The following is a 21946-nucleotide window of genomic DNA, read 5'->3' as shown; positions in this document are numbered from 1 at the left end:
GCTCGTGATGGGACGTTCACACCGCAGGGCAAGTATACTTAATTGTTATCCTTGCATCGTTCCCTGTTTAGAGTCCAAATCTAAACAGTCGATGATTTTTTCAAGCAAAACATCAGATGGTTAACGATACCTATCAACAAAACATAGTTTGGCAAAAACTAACGCGGAGTGTAATTACACTTAGTAAATAGAACGTCAAAACACGCATATCCTTGCGAACATACAAATTTAGCGTAGAGCGCGCAAGATATTCAATTCGACAATACAAGAAGAATAATCATTTGTCGAGTATAGGAATACTAGGTAAACATACACACAATCTCAAGTCTAGTCAAAGTAAATATATACTTGGCAAAAATAGACATAAAAAACGAGCATTAATACAAAAAGCAATCATCAAATATACGAGAACAATTTGTAATTTAATCATAAATTAATTAGAGCAACCATTAAAGGTTGCGTATTGTCTTCGAGACCATAATGACATCAAGTACAAAAAGACAATCAATTACAAAAAGGCGAACACAACGCCACAAGCATTACAAAGGAAAAGTAAAAATTACAAGCGATATAGCCCAACATCAAACATCTTCTGCTTCATCTTGCCCGACAGGAAGAGTCAAGCGATCACCATCAACGACCATGAACACACTCATACCCTCAGTCTTCAACTCGATTTTAGGGTTCAAACACTTCACCTGGGAAAAGGCATTGTCAAAACTCTCTTGGGCTGAGTTGAGCATCTCACCCTCCAAGTTGTGGATCTTGGAGATCAACGTTGCTCGGTCCAGCCCTGCCAACTCGTCAGACCTATCAACTGTTGATACTTCCCCATCCAAGGTCCGGCTCCCATAAGACTTAAGAAAATCCTCCAATTTAGTCTTCTCTTCAACCCAAGTCTCCTGACTCCTCCGCAACTCTTTAATCTCTTCCTCCTTCTTGGTATTGTCGAGGATAATACTGGCATGCACCTTGAACTTTTCTTTATAGTTGAGAAAGTCATTCTTCAACTTTGTATGCTTCCTTTTGAGCTTAACAACGCGCTCATGAAGTTCACATTTCTCCTTCAAATACCGACACTCCCTACCATTCAGAATGTTGACCACCTCGAGAATTCGGAGGACAGCCACTGTGTCCGCTGCTATATCATTTTTTAGGCTTACAGGTCCCATTTCATTGACAATGGAGACACTAGCAGGAGATATCTGGACTGCGATATTCCTATCAAGCAAGCCATTGTTCCCTATACAGGCGGGTAGAATAAACTTGTCGACCTCCTTATCCCCAAATTCTAGGTCCACCCGGGTCCTTTTGACTCTCTCTGGATCCTCGACCACTGATGAGGCCCTATTTTTTGGCCTCCTCGTCTCTTTAGACTGATCAACAACAATGACATCATCTTCAGCCACTGCACTCGAAGAAGACCCACCCACACCACTTGCCTTAACATGCTTTTGCTTCTTTTGAGAAATCTTAAGAAGCCTCTCCTGTAAGCTCCCCATATTACCTGCAAAAAGGAAGACAGGTTTTAAACCAACAATACAATGGAAAACAAAAACACTAAAATGCTAAATATCAAACATATAGAGATGCTCCATAGCCTCGCGCTACATCTTGTACAATAACAACTTCTTGGTATCGATATAACGGGCTTGTTTCAAAGGCATCTTGTTCTTAATCGGGCCCAAGCCAAATTCGGCATCTAGCTCAACCCACTTAAGCGTCAAACTCGGCCCAAGAGCATGTTGGCCCAAAGCGACGCCTCTCCGTCCAACGGCCACAAAAGCTAATCCTTCTGTAATGGTCAACATCGGAATGATTGGCATTTACTGTCAATCATGGCTTTTCAGTCGTTATTCCGACAACCATTTATGGCCAAGGCACCGGAATCATCCTCACATTAATGGTCATGGATTCACGCTATGAACTATATATATCCTTCTCGTGTAGAAGGCTCAGGTATTATCCATTTCTTACTCTAAAACCTTCATTTCTCGCAAATAAGCGTCAAAGTGTCAGCAAGTACTACCCCTTCACATCATTGTGAGAGGAAAACCACCAGCAACGTCTATTCTAATCATGTAAGATCAATACTTTTCACCCTTCAAAGCCCTCACCTCCTCTTCAAACTCAAGAACAAAGTTTAACAATGATGTTTAGTTGCAATAATCAAGGTGGGTAGAGGTTGTCATTTACCTGAGCAATTATTGTAATATCGAGGATAGAATTTTCAAAGGGTAAGTCACTGCTATTGACAACAAAAAATTGAAAGCTTTAAATTTCAACTATGATTTTAAAAAGAATTCCTCATGCTTCTGGCAGTGAATCTGAATCAGCATCTCTTTACCTGAAACTCTTGCTTCCACCTGTAAGAGAGATTCATTGGCATCAAAAGCACCTCCAATACTCTCATCATATGATGAATTATCATTATTGATGCATAGGTCTTGTTTGTTCATAACAACCACCGAGTCTGCATTTGTTGTCTTGTTTTGTTCTTCCAAACGCTGTTTAAGCTCTTTCACGTATTTGATAGAGTCAGTTAATATAGATTGTTTGTCCATCTAACAGATTGTTACACACAAAATTTATTAGAAGATGTGAAACAATTCATGACAAAAATATGATTTGATGAGAGATAAAAGGGTCATTGAAGTTGACTTATTGTACCTTTTTTAGGTTTGGAACAAGTGCTGCAAGAGCAATGAAACTCTGGCTGAGTTTCTCTCTTCGTTTTCTCTCAGCCATGATATGATCATTACCATGATATCTAGACCTTTTGTTTTGTGAGGTTTTTGCTTCCAAGTTTTCATTTTTTGATGACCCTTTTGGAATTTGAGTTGAGACATGTTTGTTTCCATAAATATGGGGGGTGTTGGTAGTAGGAGGTGAGTTTAGGGGATTGTCAAAAGACAGAATCAGAGACTGAAAAGATGAGTTAATTGGTGTGTTGTTGATTTCTTCCATATCTTTGGTTACTTGTACAGATTGGTCAACTTGCAGTGAGATGTTCATCGGATAGCAGCTCTCTTAATCAAATTAAAAAATATGACTAACTCAAATGAATAGATATTCAACTCACGGGGAAAATATTGTAGTTAATTCAATTAGATGATCAATTATAATTTTATAATTTTAAATGTGATTTAAATTAATCATAAATTGTCTCTATCAATTACTTCAGTTGGTAGCAACATCACATTTTATATATTTTATATGAAGAGTTAGAGTTTGAACCCAAATACTCCATTTATTTACCTTTAAAATGTAAAATTCTAGTCCCCACGAGCATAACTCAGTTGGTAGGGACATTGCAAGTAATATACGGACCCACTATTTCATCTTAAATAAGTAAAATTCTAACCACTAGACTACTTAGTAAAATAAAAGGTGAAATTCTAGACACTGACCTACCTGACCAAAAAAAATCACAAATTTATACAGTAATCGATATTTTTTTACCTCCTTTTCAAACCTAACTGTCACCAATTTTTTCTTTCTTGATCTATTAGAAAAATGGTTCATGGTCATTTTTTTTTAATCCAAAACCATCCTTCTAATTCATATTTTCTTTCTCTTTTAGTTAAATATGAGTGATTTCCACATATATGTAATGTTTCTTTCGTATTATTTTGTGATTTCATCATCTTATTACGGTGTTGTTTATTTTGATTTTTTCGTTTTGTACGGTGTATTTTATTTTTTTCGTCTTGGTGCGGTGTTATTTTTTTGAAGATGAAGGATTAATATATATCTCAATGTATTTATTAATTTGAATCAATAAATATCATTATTTTTGTCCGTGAGCTTAGCTCAGTTGACAGAGACATTAAATTATATATGCAGGAGGATCGAGATTCGAATCTCGACCATCCCACTTATCCACTTTAAGGATAAAATTTTCAACTAATAGGCTACTTGACAAAAAAATATATCATTTTTTTAGTGGAAAAAAAAAACTCAAGTGTTCTCGTAAATGATTCATTTTTAAGTAAAACTTTTTTTTTAAGGAAAGTAAAACTTGTTAATGATTTGAATACAATTATTTAGATCACAAGATTTATTTTAATTTATATTAAAAGAAAATTGTGGTCAATCAGGTATAATTAAAAGGTTATATCATTAGTAACCAAAAAAAATGTTATATCATATTTTAATAATTAAATAATACTACTACGTACCAGTAAATCATTAGAAAATTGCAAATCGATATTAAATATAGTTTGTCAGATCTATTATGTGATTCAATTTAGTACTCTTCCGTTCCTTTTTAAGTGCCGGTTTAGAATCGTGGGTATTATTTATAGGCTTAAATATGTAAAAGGTCCCTGCACTTACGGGTCATTTGAGTTTTAGTCCCTGCATTTTAAAATCTTTGATTGTGCCACTGCACTTTCATTTTACTTTAAAAATAGTCCCTGAACCCATTTTTTGTTGAAGTGACACATTTTTTTATGATGTGTCAATTTAATTTTACTTTTAAAAAATTACTTATTTAAGAGTATTTTGATCGATTCACTGCAAAATTAAATGAGTCATCAACTCTAAAGTTCAGTCAACAGTGACAGATCAGCAAAAATGCGTCATTTCAACAAAACAAAAATGTCTAGGGACCATTTTTAAAGTAAAATTAAAGTGCAGTGGCAAAATGAAATATTTTTAAAATGCAGGGACTAAAACTCAAATGACTCGTAAGTGCAGGGACCTTTTGCATATTTAACCCTTATTTATATAATCTACTTTTATCGTAATTTTTTATTAATATATAAAAATATATATTAGTATATAAGATGTTCAATTTGTCTTGACGAGTATTTTTAAAATATAAAATTTACATAATTTTTTATAATAAATAATTAAATATATTAGTAATCAAAGTTGTACAATGACATATGTGCAGTGATCTAAACGACACTTAAATAGGAAGAGTGACTAACAAAATTGTCACACAAAAAGTGGTCATATTTTAAACTAATTTCTAAATTTTTATTGATATCGTTGTTGGGTCATAGGGGACAGTCAGATGATCATTCATATTCAACTCATAACAAATATATAAGTGAGCTGGACACCACATTTTAACCCAAAACTTTAAGTCATTAGGTTTATATAGGTCATCTCACTTATAAAGTGTTTAACCTCCACTTTTCTAATTAATGAAATGTGAGACTTAACTCACCTCACATTTGCTACAATAATCTTTCCTCAAGTGTGAGTCATCAATTTATTATGTCCTCCCTCAAGCGGAAGCTTTTTTAGCCACTTATACTTGTACTGTTGTCGCTATGCTCAACGGGACTCATCATCTGACCACCTTTTACAAGAAGACTTTTGATACAAGGAGTTGGTCGAACCACCGGCTCTAGTACCATTGTTGAGTCACGAGGGGGCAGCCGAAGATCATCCACATTGGGCTCAAAGCAACTACACAAGTGAGTTGGAAATCACATCTTAATCCAAAACATTAAGACATTAAGTTTATGAGTCATCTCATTTATAAAGTGTTTAACCTCCATTTTTTAAGCAATATGCGACTTATCTCACTTCACACTTGTCACAACGATTGTAATATTCTTAGAAATTGCGAGTTGAATTTAACTCAACCATACAAAACCGCTGTAAGGTGAGAATTGTCTCTTAGTTATAAACTCATGTCCAGGTCAACTCACATTCGATGTGAGACTTTTTAACACACCCTCACACTCAGCACTATTGAGCTTAGTGCGTGGATATGAATGGTGGGTGGCCTAATAGTGGATGAGCCAACAGATCTTTTGAGTGGCTCTGATATCATCTTAAAAATTGAGAGTTTTGTTTAACTCAATTCTATAAAATTGATTTGTAACGTGAAGATTGTCTTTTACTTATAAATTCATATTAATGTCAACTAACATTCGATGTGAGACTTTTTAGCGTCGAGAATATTATTGTAAATGAAATGTTATTATAAACATTTTTTTTACCATAAAAAAACAAAATTTATGACACTGTTAGACGACGGAGGTTGTGCATAATAATATATATACTAGGTGTTCAACCCGTGCGTTGCACGGGTTTGAATAGAATGTTTTAAAAAAAGTTGCGTTTTATAATAAATTGTATTGAAAATGATAATTTTTTTAGATGTGTTGAATTATTCTTCGATTATAAAAGTAATTTTTAAATATTTTTAATTTTTTTTCTCCATTCAAGTGAATCTATAATATAGATAGATAGATAGATAGATAGATAGATAGATAGATAGATAGATAGATAGATAGATAGATAGATAGATAGATAGATAGATAGATAGATAGATAGATAGATAGATAGATAAAAATTGTTTTGAACACAGACAATGTGTCATTCAGGTGTATATAGAAATTAATAGAAGTGCATTCGATTAGTGTATTATATTAAAAATTTGTTTTATTAATCTTATTTTTTTTGGGTTTGATTTATATATCTTCAAATTAGTGTAATTTTTATTTTAATGTATTTTTTGTTTTTATGAAAATATAGTGGATCATTTTAATACATTCTCTATATCTATCATTCTTTGTATCTCTCTATCTTTATCTTAATTATACTTCAATCTCATTATTATTTTATATGAAAAAATGGTTGATACTTGTCTTGACCTTTAATTTATAAGAATAAGATGACATGTTAATTAATCGTAAATTATTTTGAAGTATTAATTTTTTTATACTTTAAAGAGACTTTTTATATTAGACTAAATATTCAAAGAACTTTCGAAACAACTTTGCATGCATGTGTAGTGTAAATAGTATTTTATAGGGTTATTAAATATATTTTTAATCCTCTAAATATATTTCAAATTAAAGTCAAAACACTATTAAAATGAAAGATGTAATCTTCATATCTAAGTCGCAATATTACCAAAACATTTCATTGTCATTCTGCTTGAATAAATTTATCATATCGCTGATCAAACAAAACGATGAGATTATGAGTTTGCTAAGCATGCGAAAAGATACTGCACTAAAAATGAATATCTTATTCATTTTAATTTTGATCGGTTTGATATTATTTTGGCAGCTTACGGTTCACATCATGAATTCACATCGACTTATCATAAAGAAAAAAACTTTGTCATAAAGGCATACTATAGTATAGTCTACTAATATATTTTTAAGGATCGACATTGACTTATATCCACTATCCTCTCTATGTTTCTCGCATTTTCTCTCTCAATTCTCTATAACTTTATCTTAATTATATTTCAATCTCTTTATTATTATTATATAAAAAATATAGACACTTGTCTTTGACCTTTATAAACTCAATTAGTATTTTTAGGTAAATATATAGTGTTTTTATTTGACAATACAAAAAATAGACATTTAAAGAGCTTTGAAATCAATTTTGTCAAATTTTATATTTGAGCTAGACTTCAAAAGAACATTTTTAATAAAAGAATATATTTTTTAAAAGAGAAAATAAATCATATATGTTCTAATATTCTTCAGATAAATAAGGGATTTTATTTTAAACCTCTAGCATTTATAATCCTCAATTCATAATATCTTTTTCTTTTTTCCTTATGAATTTGATAAAATAAAAATAAAAAACACAAAATGAATAAATATGGCTAATGATGTCAACTTAATATAAAGAATATGTAAGGGCAGAGTTATCATTTCAATTATACTAATAAGTAATCACCACTAACTCTTCTTTTCCCTCAATTAATTGGTAACAATCATTTGTTATTCTTAAACATTGTCTCTTTCATTTCTACTTCATTTTTTCCTATCATTATATTATAATAGATTTCGTTTACCGAAATGAAAATTCTCTTTCTAAAATTGCATTTGCATGTCCGTAAAGGTTAGCTATTATATAAAAATGTAGTTGTATTCACATTAAAAATTAAAATTTTATTTTATAATTTGCCCAATTTTTATATAATAGAGTAACTTTAATTAGTTCCTATCATGCCATAATAACCAATGAAGAGCCAAGACATAAGACAGACATGAAAGAGAGGGAAAAACTACAACACATAATTGAAAATGCATCACCGAAGAGTTGTTTAGAGAAAATGATAAAGACCCAAAATCCAAAATTTGTACCACAAACATGTAGTAGCCTTGTATTTTTTTTTTTTTTTTTTGATAAGCAATGTAGTAGCCTTGTATGAAATCATATAGTTATATACACAACAGTTAAGGATAGAAAAAAAGTACTTCAAATGTTGGTATAATAAAGTTATTTTTAAATTTAATAGGAAAATTAATTAAAATTGTAACTGTCCAACTATTGTAAATTAAAATTTTACATGAATACAATGAGTGAGTAAATAACCATAATTAAGAAATAAGAGTTAAGGAATATAGAAAAAATAGTATTGCAAAGGTTGGTGTGAGAAAGTTATTTTTTAAAAATCCATCTCTACATAAGGCTAAATATTTTATAATTTGCCCAATTTTTATATAATAGAGTAACTTTAATTAGTTCCTATCATGCCATAATAACCAATGAAGAGCCAAGACATAAGACAGACATGAAAGAGAGGGAAAAACTACAACACATAATTGAAAATGCATCACCGAAGAGTTGTTTAGAGAAAATGATAAAGACCCAAAATCCAAAATTTGTACCACAAACATGTAGTAGCCTTGTATTTTTTTTTTTTTTTTGATAAGCAATGTAGTAGCCTTGTATGAAATCATATAGTTATATACACAACAGTTAAGGATAGAAAAAAAGTACTTCAAATGTTGGTATAATAAAGTTATTTTTAAATTTAATAGGAAAATTAATTAAAATTGTAACTGTCCAACTATTGTAAATTAAAATTTTACATGAATACAATGAGTGAGTAAATAACCATAATTAAGAAATAAGAGTTAAGGAATATAGAAAAAATAGTATTGCAAAGGTTGGTGTGAGAAAGTTATTTTTTAAAAATCCATCTCTACATAAGGCTAAATATTTTTAAGATAGATTTCAACCTCATTAGTTAGACAAAAAGTGGCTTCTCTGCACGGATTAGTTTGACAAAAAGTATGTTAGTACCACATATACTAAAGCTCTCAATGACAATATTTATTGTTGACATAGATGTTTGGTCTATACCATCAAAAACAATAGAATGAGATCTTGTCATAACCGTATAAACTTCACATCATATTTAAGATGAATTTCTCAAAAAGCATCTGTTAAAAAGTCAGTACCACAAATATACTTTATAAAAATTGATTTTAAATTCGGTACCACACTTACTAAAGCTCCCAATGGCTATATTTCATGTTAACAATAGATATATAGTTTATACCTTCGTAAGAAACAATAGAATAAGATCATTACAAATGTATAAAAATATTATGTTACAAATTGAAATTCTAAGTAAATTATATCTCTTCAACATCTCAAGAACTAAAAACATAAATTACAAAAAGGAAAAAGAGAAATAGTATATTATCTCTTCTGTCACCTTTCAAAGATGTTCACTAACGAAAAATGAGATACAGAGGCGTAATCTGGTGATCTGCAAACACAAAAAAAGAGTCAAATCATTTTATTTTAAAATGTTATGCATCAAAACTAAAAGCAAAATTGCAAAAATAAAAAGAAATGGGTTTCAATGGAAGACATGAAGGTGTTCTCTAATTATATGATCTTTCAAACCTTATCAGTTACATATATGAGGCAATTAGAGGAGCTAAACAATTACATAACTTTGACTCTAAAATGTATGTATATATCTTTAAATGTTTTGTGTGACATCTTTGATTGGCAACCTTGTTTCGTCCTACAGCTCATCAGCTTATGGCAACCTTGTTTCATCCTACTTCTTCATTGATTAGATTTAGCACCACACATGAAGTGAAAATTTGTGAAAAATCATTTCGTTCAATGCAAAGAAGGAAAAAAGAGTATATACAATAACTTTAGTAGAAATGAAGAACAAAATAAATAACTTTAGAAATACCTTTTCATTGATTAACACCACAACTGAAGTAAAACATTTTTTCTTTCAGCCTGAAAATGAAAAGAAAAAAAAAAGTGAGAGAGAAATCAATATACAACAATTTTAGTCCAAATGAACGTAGTAGTTTCAATAGCACCATGGAAAGGTGGATGGTGGTGGCTATATATAGTGACAATGAATCTGAAAAATTGTGCATTAAATATTTTCATTTTGTAAGTTATATTTGGAGGAATGTTAAGAGATAAATCTAATTAGTGTAATTAAAGAGTTGGAGAGTGTTTTAAGTTTTTAAGTTCTAACAATCTTTTATTTTTATTTTTTTTAGAATTGAAGCAGTATTTTTTTTATGGGAAGGGATGCATAATAGACTAATGCATTAAAATATATTAGGATTGATTAGTGTAAGATAAAAATTCATTAAAATATTTAATTAGTGTAAAATTAATGCAATAAATTAAGAAAATGGGAAGAAGAATTTTAAAGGTCAAGAATGAAAAACGTGAAGAATTTTTCTATTTCAAAGAGTTATATAGTCTATATATTATATTATATATTTAATGAATAATGAGAAAGTTAATTGAGGGTTACATTAGAAAGTACATATAAGCATGCAATGTAATGATATATGACACATAAGTATCAACTATTGCTTAGAAAAAAGAAAAAAAATGGGAAGCTTTGTTAGGCTGCCACATCAGCAAAAAAAAGTTTGCTTTACAATTATATATTGAGTTAATTGAGGGTTACATTAGAAAGTACATATAAGCATGCAATGTAATGATATATGACACATAAGCATCAACTATTGCTTAGAAAAAAGAAAAAAAATGGGAAGCTTTGTTAGGCTGCCACATCAGCAAAAAAAAGTTTGCTTTACAATTATATATTGATATATATATATATATATATAAGTAAAAAAAAACATAATATATAGCAGGCCCATATACCAAAAAGTGGAAATGTGGAATGAGCTAGTCAAAAAAAAAAAAGTCATGTGATTTTAAGGAATCGATCTTTGTTAATTGAGAGTTAAGGGAACAAGATCCGTAAATAATGTTTCATCAACAACAAGAATAATAAACACGACAAAAAAAATAATTTGCTATGAATGCAACTTGTTGTGGCCATAAATGTCAATTTGCAGGTTACAACATAACTGATGTGTATAAATAATGACTAATATTATAAGGAATACGAATTTTACAAAATTAATAATCATCGGATTGAAAGTTTATATCATATAGATAATCTGTAATTTTTTTTAAAAGAAATTTAAAATTATTTTATATGTTATTGAAACCCATCAAAATCGTATTTAATTAAAAAAAACCACAAACCGTTAATTTTGATGGGTCTTATTAACATATCAAATGATTTTTAATTTTTTTAATTTTTTTATGAATGATCTATATGAAATTTTTAATTCAACGGTAAATTTTATTTTATAAAATTCATATTAATTATAATATTATTCACTACTTATACACCACTTAGGAGGCTCGGGCATTTTCAACAAAGCCCAATTGGCATCCTTTAATAGAGATATCTCTGACAAAAATGGGGAGAAATTCCCATTGGGGTAAGTATAACACGGAGACGAATGGGCAGACCTCTTTAATGCTAGGTGTGAATTAATTTTCAAAACAATAAAAATATGAAAATGATATCGTTTTGATGAATGAATAGAGACATATATATTGTCTGCCTGCAAAAACACTTCAAGCGTTTCGTTTTCTCTTTCTTCCCCCTCAGTTTTTTCTCACCATCGAACACCTCACTGACACATGTCTCCTCTCAATCTTACTCTCACCGACCTTCCTTTGTTTCTCCTCTCATCATGACGGTGTCACCTCTTCCAGTTCTAGCCATAAATTAGTAACTGCATCTCTGTTTTCCGTTTGTCGTCGACGCCAACGATAATTTCACAACTATTTTTAGTTATGAGGTAATTTTAGTTCATTGTCAACAAATGAATGAAAGACTATTTTTCTTGTAAATTAATTGTCACAACTATTTTTAGTAAATTTAATATAATTTAGTTCTTAGACGAAAAATATTAACCCCATTAATAATTTATATTTGAATTCGTCCTTGTTGGGACGTGGACAAGAATCATAACCCCTGTATTATAATGTTTTAATACATGGGGACCACGTTTTATTTATTTTTTTAACAAAACTAGCTAAGTCTAAATCTTTTTAAATGCAAAACATTTTTTTCCCATAATTGGAATTTTATTAAAATGTCTAAACTCCAAATAACTACAAGCCCAAAGAAAAATAATCTGTGGTCAAAGGACACCAATGAGAGGTTCCAAACACCAGTGGCGGAGCTAGGATTATAGCGGAGCTTGGGCACAATTTTAACCACAATATTTTTTTGGATAGCATGAGTTAAAACAAAAAAAAAACTAGAAAAAACCAACAAAACATGAGTCAAATAAGAGGGATAAAATATAACATACCAATAGTATACTACATAAAATTAGGAGGTAAATGCCCTTTCCGAGACTTCTTTGCGGTGAAGGATCGGATAATATCAATATCATCAAGTGACTTGAATATCTCCCTCTGTAGAGCAAGGAATCGTTCCACAACTTCCCCTTTGTCGTTCACAAACCTAAAAAACAAATCCAACAAGGTTAAATAATTACAGAGGCATGGAGAATAATAAGTAATAAAAATTGGAAAATACAACTACTAACCTAAACATCACCGCCATTTGCTCTTTGACGGATATATCACGTGACTCATCAATAAGCACGGAGAATTGTCTATCACCAAGCTCTCCCATAATCACCTTCATAACTTCAGCTGCACAAGACGTTGCAAAGTCCTTTTGAATGTCACCGCAAATCATTTTGCAATCATTTGAACCACGGTCATAAGCATCTCTCACTTTTTCATCATTAGATTTTACCCAATCTACCATCTCTCTAAAATTGCCCTTGTTTAGAGAAGTAACGGATTCATCATGGCCACGGAAAGCCATGCCTTGTGCTATGAGATATCTTGAACAATCTAAGGAACAAGTCAAACGAATCTTATACAATTCTTCAGATTCTCTAGTTGCTCTAAGAAACTTAGCCCCTATACTTTGTCTTTGATTATTATAATCATCATAGTCCTTCATACACGAGTTGTGCATACTACCATGACCACCAACATGACCTTGCAAGCCTTTAGATGCATGCTTCCAATCTTTATATCCGGATTTGGTGAAGACTTCAAAACCAAATTGCTCACTCCTCCCGGGTTTCTTAAAGAGAAAGCAATGGAAACAATAAGCTGCATCCTTGAACTCACTATATTCTATCCATGTATACTTTTCATACCATGATTTACAAAATGCCCTTGTTCTTGGTTCTCTAGCAAATTGAGTGCGAGGAAATTTTTCCAAAATTGGTTGTGTTGGACCCTTCAATATATATGCCCTCCTCACTTGGTCTTGAATATCCGGAGAATACTCATGAATTTGTTTCCTAAGACCCGGATCACGCACAATCTCATTTGAATTAAACTCATTGACCACATTAGGTGGTGGTTCTTCTACTTCGGCTTCCGATTGCACAACATTCACATTCTCAATACTTGCTCTAGGAACCAAAAACCTCATCATCTCTGAAATAAAAGTTGCAGAAATCTTAAACTTTGAAGTGAACAATCAAAATATAATAACAGAGTTACAGAACCAGAAACTGAATTTAAAAATTAATACTCTTCACAGTTTACAAAATGTGTTTATACTCTTTACAAAATGTGTTTTATGTTTTTAAGTGATTATACATCAAAACTTAATAAACAGTTTGAAGAAATCAGTTTATGATTTATCTTCAAAACAGAGCAAACAACAGAACACATCAAAACCTAATTTATTTTCAAAATCAGTTTGAAGAAATCAAAGACAATTGAGATTGAAGAAATCAAAGTAACAACAGAGCAAAACCCAACCCAACAACACAAAAATTCTAGATTGAGATTTAAGAATAATACCTAAAGTGAGAGATTGAGCGGTTGAGAGAAAGAGAGAGATTGGGCGGTCGGCGACCGAGAGAGAGATTGAGTGGCTGACTTTTGAGAGAGATTAGGCGAGGGGGATGGAGATTGATCGGCAACTGAGACTGAGAGAGATCGACGGCGGTGAGGGCGATGGCGAGCGTTCTGACTTTGAGAGAGAGAAGCAGCTTGTTCGTTTTTTTTATTTTTTTTACTTTCTATTTATCAGTTTTATGTTATTTAAAAAAAAAAAATAGGTGGGACAGAGCCTGGGCACGTGCCCAGGCATGCTGTATGCTAAAACCGCCACTGCCAAACACCATACCTCAATTAACAAAACAAGATGTTTATCACTCGAGCAAAGCATCCAGGGACAAAGCAAAGCTAAAATCAAAGCTAAACACAAATATCACTGGAGCATATATATATATATGAGGAGGGTTATATTGACTCCAAGAGTAATTTTAAAGAGTTACTTCATTATTCTCACCCTTGATTTTGTTTAGATCTAATAAACTAAATTTAATTCTCAATAATAATCATAGACCTCATCTTCCCTAATTATTCTTCACAACATTATGATTCACTCTTTGTCAAAATTAATACTTTCCTTTTCTTTTATTCTATCAATTAAGGAACAACATAGGTCCCTAGATCAAAATCGTCAGGAAGAAGAAGAGAAAAGTTCTTGACATATTCTTCTTTAGGGTTAGGTTTAACATATATAAGATTACAATTAATCTTAAGGAATGGCACTTGACATTCTTGATAATGTTTACATGTCCCTATATAAAATCATCAACAAATTCAATCTGTTAAAAAAATCAACAAATTCAACTTGTTATTTATAGAGAGATGTAATGTCACTTGACACATTCTTTTTGCTTTCATGGTTAAGAAATCATTCTTGGACAATGCACATGAGATTCGAAAAAATATCTGGATATTGCTTCTTTTTTTCTTATTTTAACAATTATTAAATGTGGTATAAAAAATATGATTAAGGAAAGAATGAATATTGAGTATAATAAAAGGAAACTTTAAAACTGTCAACAACAAAAAAATCATAAATGTGATGAGAAATAATTGGGGAAGATGAAGTTCATCATTATTAATGAGAATTAATTTTAGTTCATTAGATTTAAACAAAATCAAGGATGGGGATGTGGAGTAACTCTTTAAAGTTACTCTTGGAGTCAATATAACCCTCATCTATATATATATATATATATATATATATATATATATATATATATATATATATATATATATATATATGCATCCAAGGACAAAAACACAACACAATACCGAGATGCTTTTCTAATGATAACAATAAGGGGCGGATTCTAGGGTGGGAGACCATGATAGGTCTCTCATCAATGAGCCATGCGTTTTGTGGACCGGATTGAATGTGTACGTGATATTATGATGTACTGTCAGTATTATATTATTTTCTATTTTTGAAAAAAAGTTCCCGATTTTTTTGGAAAAAAGTTTTTCGATATTTTTTGGGGAAAAAAATTTCAATTTTTTTTTTCGGAAAAAAGTTCCCAATTTTCGGAGGAAAATTTTTGATTTTAGATAAAAATAATTCCAGAGGTTTTGTCTGAACAAAAAAGTTTCCGTTCTTTTTTCGGGAAAAAAGTTTCGGATATTTTCCGGAAAAAAAAAGTTTCCGATATTTTTCTGGAAAAGTTCTAATATTTTATTCGGAAATTTTTTTTAAATATTTTCTGTTTTTTCACTCTTTTTTGTATCAGCAATACTTTTTCAGAAGAACATTTCGAAACTATTTTACCCAAAAAATCGGGAACTTTTTTCTGGAAAACATCGGAACTTTTTCCAGAAAAAATCAAAATTTTTTTTTCGAAAAAAATCCGAAACTTTTTTCCCCAAAAAAGAACGGAAATTTTTTTTCCCTGAAAAACCATAATCAAAAGAAAAATTTAATAAAAAGAAAAACCATAATATACCAGAATCAAAAGAAATTTTTTTGCCTAGAAACCATAATCAAAAGAAAAATTTTACTCTATTTACCAAACTCTTGACCGTCGAGGAAACTCTTGTAGAAATTTCAACACCACACTATACTCTCACGCTACCAAAGAAATGAGTGTTATGCAAGCCACCAATGCTTACATAGCTAACAAAACTGTTAATTAATATATAATATATATTATCCAGGGGCGTCTCCGAGTTTTAGGAGGCTCTGTGCAAAATATAAAAGTGACCCCTTAATAAAAAAAAATTAAAAAAATTATCGATTTAAATTGTATATAATATAAAAAAAACATTCTTGTAAACATATAAATTATCAATATTAAATCTTACATTAAATTAAATGGAACAAGAAATACAAAATAATTATCTTTGAATATAACGTCAAAAAGGAACATCATAATCTAAGATTAAATTTTATGCAAAAATTAAAATGGACTAGAACTATATTTACGAGTATAGATAACTATAATATATTGATACTCATGATATTTATGAACATTAACAATATATAACTATTATTTTAGGGCCTAAAAATTAATCTATTATTATACATCTGATATTTTATAGGTATAAATAATATATAAGTAATATTATAGGACCTCAAAATTTTGAGTTGAGACCCTCAAAATTTTGAGGCCCTATGCCGTCGCACACCTCGCACATGCATGCGAGCCTCCTCTGATATTATCTATGGAGTTATATTTGTAAAAAAAAAATATTAATTAACAAAACTATAACAAATCTAATAGATGATATAATTTTTTTTACGCAATAATAAACGATATAAATAAATTAAAAAAAAAACTTATAATATTACTTTTCAGACCAAGATCATGGGTTGTGCAGTGTTATTGAAAATGATTGTTTTTAAGTGTTTGTTTAGTTTGGCGTTTGAAAACACCAAACGCGAGTTTATCATGCCAAAATCAATTTCAAATCAAATCCACATGTTTGGGTTATTGGGTTTTTTTTTTAACTTGATTTTAACCCCAGTCCAAACTCACGTTTGGCTGAACCAGGTTTATGTAGCTTTTGCCTCAAATAGAATTGATTCTATGTGGTCAGGATTTTTTTTCATCATTTTCTTCAATACAATTTACTAAAATGCCCGCACCTAATTTTTTACTAGAAAGTTGCAGCGTTCTTATATTGTTAGAAATAATATAACAATCTGCTGCGATTATTTGTGTTTTTTATTCGATCCTTTTTTTTGTTGGCTATTGACCATTTAATTACTTTGACCCGGCTGCTACTTTTTTTTTTTTTTGGATACAAAAGGGGCCAAAGCCCAAAAGAAAAGAAACTACAGAGAGATGACTCTAGGGGTAGTTATCCCCATAACATCAGCTAACAACAATGAGCTCAGACTCACAGGACATTGCTCATACACACGCATCCCCGGCTCATGATCACACCCCAAATTAGCAAGAGCATCAGCACAAGCATTTGATTCACGATAAGAGTGACAAATCTTAACTTCCCAATCCATACCAAGTAACCGTCTAATTTCTTGAATAATTCTCCATCCAACAACACTTCCATCCTTGTCGCTTTGGAGAGTGTGTACCACAACATTAGAGTCGATATGCAGCGCAATCTTTTTGAAACCTCTATCATATGCAAACGTGAGACCATCAAAGACCCCCCCACAGCTCTGCAATGTATGCATTACACCGACCCAAATGATGTGAGAAACCCCCGAGCCATTGACCACCCGAGTTTCTTAGCAGTTCCCCGCATCCAGCAGTGCTACCGCACCTACTAGCACCATCGGTATTGAGCATTATCCAATCTCCTTCCGGACCATTCCACCCAATTTGTACTACCTCCTTAGTTGTTATATGCAATGCTATCTGCGAAACATTGGCTCGCTTATAGTGATGAACCGAGTTCATGATCACCTGCCACGGTTGACTCGGCCTCACTCGCTCATCTCCATGAGCCTCTCTATTACGCCAAAGCCAAAGAAAATGACACCCGACTGCCCACACACAACTCCAAATACCTGCCTTCACTCTCCCAAGATCTTGCTGCAGGTTCATAGTTATCCAATCATGCAAATTAGCAGCATAAAAAGTATCTCCTGCTAAGCCATTCATCAAATTACACCAAATTACTTTGGCTAAAGGGCAGTCTCGAAGAACATGCATGGTATCTTCAACTATATCCACACAGTGCTTACACCAAGGTGTACAAACATTCATCTTACTCTTGCGATAATTTGTAAGTAAACGACCCGGCTGCTACTTTTGTTTTATTAAATTTTTTTATAATTACTTTTATTTTATTTTTAAAAACTAGAAATGTTTATCTTGAGTTAAACTTGTTTTTCTTCGGATCTTTGAATTAAGATTTTTTTTAAGGATCATGAATTAACCTGAATATAATTTTCCATTGATAAAATAAAGAAAATAATGTAAGAAAGAAAATTAATTCAATTTAAAATCTAGTTTGAAATAAATTAAAATTCATATCCATTTTAGTAATTACACATTCAAAAGCAATTTTAGTTCAAATTATCCAAACAACATCAAATGTTGAGAATCTCTTTTATGTTAATATATCGAAACACAAATCAATTCTGCTCAACTCACTTTTAACCAAAATCAATTTTGTCAAACTCAATTCTGCAAAAATAAATTATGTCAAACTCAATTCTGTCAAAAATTGTTTATTTAGAAAATGGAAAACCAAAATTGCGGGTCGGGATTGATAGAATTAAGAGACTAAAACAGCATTTAATGCATTTAAGTCTAATTATCTTGAAACAAACTAAGGTAAGCAACTTAGCTACATTAAAAAGAAATGTTATGCTACCGATTGTTAGTTGGTTCAGTGGTGATTGTCGTCGAACTTGGTAGGGAAGACCACAATTCGATCCCCCGCAACTGTAATCGAGAGAGGGCTAGAACCACTTGATACCCGAACCAGATTAGGCGGTCTAGTAGGCCGGATATGGTGGTGAAAACAAAAAAATAAAATAAAATGTTATGCTATATTGCAACACTTCACACACATTAATTGTTATCTTCTAAAACACATTATCATTGAAAGAAATTCATGTGAATTCACACTCTACATGGTGTTTGTGGGAACTGTATGTGCATTGTTCATGTTATGATGACATAAACTCCAATGCTGCAATGCTTAGGTGCTTCACAAGTCCCTTTATGCTCAAGTTGTACCCTTCACCTATCTGTACAATAGTAATAGTATTTATTATAAACACAAAAATAATAATGAAAAAAATATTATCAGTCTTTTATTAACCTTTACCTCAGCAATGATGGTAATGTCAAGGATAGAATCTCCAAAGGCTAAAACACTGTTATTGACAACAGATAGTTGATAACTTTGAATCTCAGTGATGATTTTAACAAGAAGTCCATCATACTTTTGGCAGTGGATCCGAATCAACATATCTTTCCCTTTCACTTTTGCTTCCACCTTGAAGAGTGATTGACCAGTGGCAATACCATCAGCAGCACTTTCAGTTTCAGTGTTCTCATGCGATGATGAGTAATGCTGGTCGCTGCAGACGTCAGGTTTGGTCGTAACCACCATGGACTGATCTTCATTTGTTTTCTTCCCCGGCTCTTCTAAAACTGCCAAACGCTCTTTAAGCTCTTTGAGGTATTTGATTGTATCCGCTAATATCGAAGCCTTGTCCATCTAATTAACAGATTTTACACAATTCTAGTGTTAGAACAGCAACTACAACTCAAAAGAATAAAGATACCAAAACACTATGAGAGAAACACATAGTGTTTGGTAACGAAATTTGGTCAAGCATAATAGCTACAATTTGTTTCTAATTAATTAAATATTACGGTCCAGATTAGTTACAACATTATTCATCAACCATACCGCGAGGGCACTCTAGTTGCAACGCAACAAAAATTTGAGTAAGCCCGCCCACTTATTAGTAATTATAAGTCATACTCAAGGAATAGTAATTAGTGAGCTATATATCATATTGAAAATGTGTTCGACATTGGCACAACACTGACAAAATGAGATTAGATTCAATTACTTTATGGAGATAATGCACGTACTTACCTTCTTTAGGCCTGGAACGAGAGCTGCAAGAGCAATGAAACTCTTGCTGAGATTCTCTCTTCGTTTTCTCTCGGCCATGATATGATCCAAACCATGAGCTCGAGGCCTCTTAGGTTGTGATGTTTTAGTTTCCAAGTTTTGATTTTCCGAAGACGCTTTTGAGATTTGAGTTGAAAACTGTATGTTCCCCAATTCGGGCAATGACAATGAAGTCACCATCTCGTTCTGTGTTTGATCAAAACTATAAAACTCTGTTGGGTTTGGATTGTCAAAAGACAAAATCTGAGGAGACTGAATAGAGGGTGTTGATGCAGAGAATTGTGGTGAAAAGTTTTCGGCATTTTTACTTTGATCAATTGTTTTCAACTCTTTAGCTAGTTTCTCAAAATCAAAGTCATCAAAAGACTCGAAACTTGTTTCATCGGTGAAAATTTTGCTCATTGTTGTGGAAATGAATTCTGTAGTTAAACATTGTTGCAGGGTTTGTCTTTGTTCCTCAAAGGCACTAGCTATGTCATGTGAGAGTAACTGTTCTTGATTAGCATCAAGCAAGTTCAAGTTACAATCCTCATCAAATAATATGTATTCATCCACCATTTCCTGCAAGTTAATTAAAGAATTTATAGTAAACTAATTTGTGCATAGTGAAAGACAGGAATGGTGGTCCATAAATATAATTCAAATGGTAAAAAATATCAGAAACAACTGATATGTTGAAGTGTGGGTTTAAAATATAGAAATTTTTTAAATTTAAGATATGGTGCAACCAAGATATTTTAATAAAAAATTAAATTTAAAATTAAATGTATAAATGCAAAATATATAAACATAACTAAAATAGATAATTTTACCCAAAAAAAACTAAAATATATGATAAAATAAATATTTACATTACTAAAATTATCAAATCAAGTTTTTTTTTTTTAAACAAAATTATCAAATCAAGTTAATGACATATTTTAAGTACTATACAAAATTATCATTAGGACTATCATCCCAAAAAAAACATTAATACTATTATTCTAAAAAGACAACATAGTCTAATATATATCCACTTAACAGTTAACACTATTGTTCAGTTTCCTCTCCTCCATTCCCTTCATCATAAAACAACGCATCATGAACATGTTTGGTATTATTTAATCACTGGATACTTCTCTGATACATATTGGGAGTATCACAAACATATTTGTCTGGTATTCTTTTTATTAAAAAATGTAAAATTAATTACCGAATACTTTTCTAATACGTATCGAGAAATATCAGAGACATATAAATGTCGGATACAATATCTAACACGATATTTAAACAATTTAAGAGTATCAGAGTTTCCTAATTTCTTAGCATTTAATGTGAGTGAATTTCATTGCTTGGTTCACTGGAAAATAGAAAGTAAAAGGACTGGGAGGATGGATTTGCTTTGAATTTCTTACCAAATCAGATAACCAGTTGCTATCAGCTGCTACGTTCATTGGTGTATTGTTGATTTCCTCCATCTTCACAAGTGTAGTGTAGCTCCTTGAAACAAGGAAGAGTGAGAGTTCACTCTTTGAGCTTTATTATCGCTATTGCTATTTGGTGCACAAATGGAGCTCCCATGTTTGCTCTTTATTATAGGGGTGGGTGGTTGTAGACTTGCATGTAGTTTCTCTTCTATAGTTTTTCAAAAAAAGCATGTGTGGAAAGTCTTGGTTTCAGATTTTGTCTTACACTACTTCTTCTCGATAATTTGAAGATATTTACTCAATAACTAATAAAAAATGTCACATACATGTGAAGTTGTTAAGAGTTAGTTGTGAATACCACATGTAAATCTACTTATGTGACTTGTTCTTATTGATTATTGGATAAATACCCTCAAATTATCAAGGAGTAACGTACTTAAATTATATTGAGAGATTCGAGTTTAGTAGAAAGGGGTTAAATTCTTTTTCTTTTTCTTTTTTTTTTG

At 31.4% G+C, this 21946-nt stretch overlaps 3 protein-coding genes across 3 annotated transcripts; all 3 read right to left on the bottom strand.

The window, feature by feature from the left end:
• Positions 1-399: 399 nt before the first annotated feature.
• LOC123919463 lies at positions 400-3038 on the bottom strand. Its single transcript, XM_045971385.1, has 3 exons — positions 2671-3038; positions 2348-2564; positions 400-1507 (listed from the first exon to the last, which is right to left on the bottom strand). The coding sequence occupies exons 1-3, from the start codon at positions 3013-3015 to the stop codon at positions 582-584; spliced, it is 1488 nt and encodes a 495-aa protein (XP_045827341.1). The 5' UTR covers positions 3016-3038; the 3' UTR covers positions 400-581.
• A 9376-nt stretch (positions 3039-12414) lies between these two features.
• Positions 12415-14009, bottom strand: LOC123922754 (zinc finger MYM-type protein 1-like). The gene is made up of 2 exons (XM_045975446.1): positions 12645-14009; positions 12415-12559 (listed from the first exon to the last, which is right to left on the bottom strand). Exons 1-2 carry the CDS (start codon positions 13556-13558, stop codon positions 12415-12417), a joined length of 1059 nt encoding a protein of 352 aa, XP_045831402.1. The 5' UTR covers positions 13559-14009.
• Positions 14010-18970: 4961 nt separating this feature from the next.
• Positions 18971-21541, bottom strand: LOC123924177 (transcription factor NAI1-like). The gene is made up of 4 exons (XM_045976967.1): positions 21429-21541; positions 19996-20595; positions 19213-19608; positions 18971-19132 (listed from the first exon to the last, which is right to left on the bottom strand). The coding sequence occupies exons 1-4, from the start codon at positions 21489-21491 to the stop codon at positions 19052-19054; spliced, it is 1140 nt and encodes a 379-aa protein (XP_045832923.1). The 5' UTR covers positions 21492-21541; the 3' UTR covers positions 18971-19051.
• Positions 21542-21946: the final 405 nt, after the last annotated feature.

Source organism: Trifolium pratense, linkage group LG4 (assembly GCF_020283565.1).
Source record: "Trifolium pratense cultivar HEN17-A07 linkage group LG4, ARS_RC_1.1, whole genome shotgun sequence".
Classification (NCBI taxonomy): Eukaryota; Viridiplantae; Streptophyta; class Magnoliopsida; order Fabales; family Fabaceae; genus Trifolium; species Trifolium pratense.
Note: the sequence above shows the minus strand (reverse complement) of the source record. Positions and strands in the feature narration are given on the sequence as shown.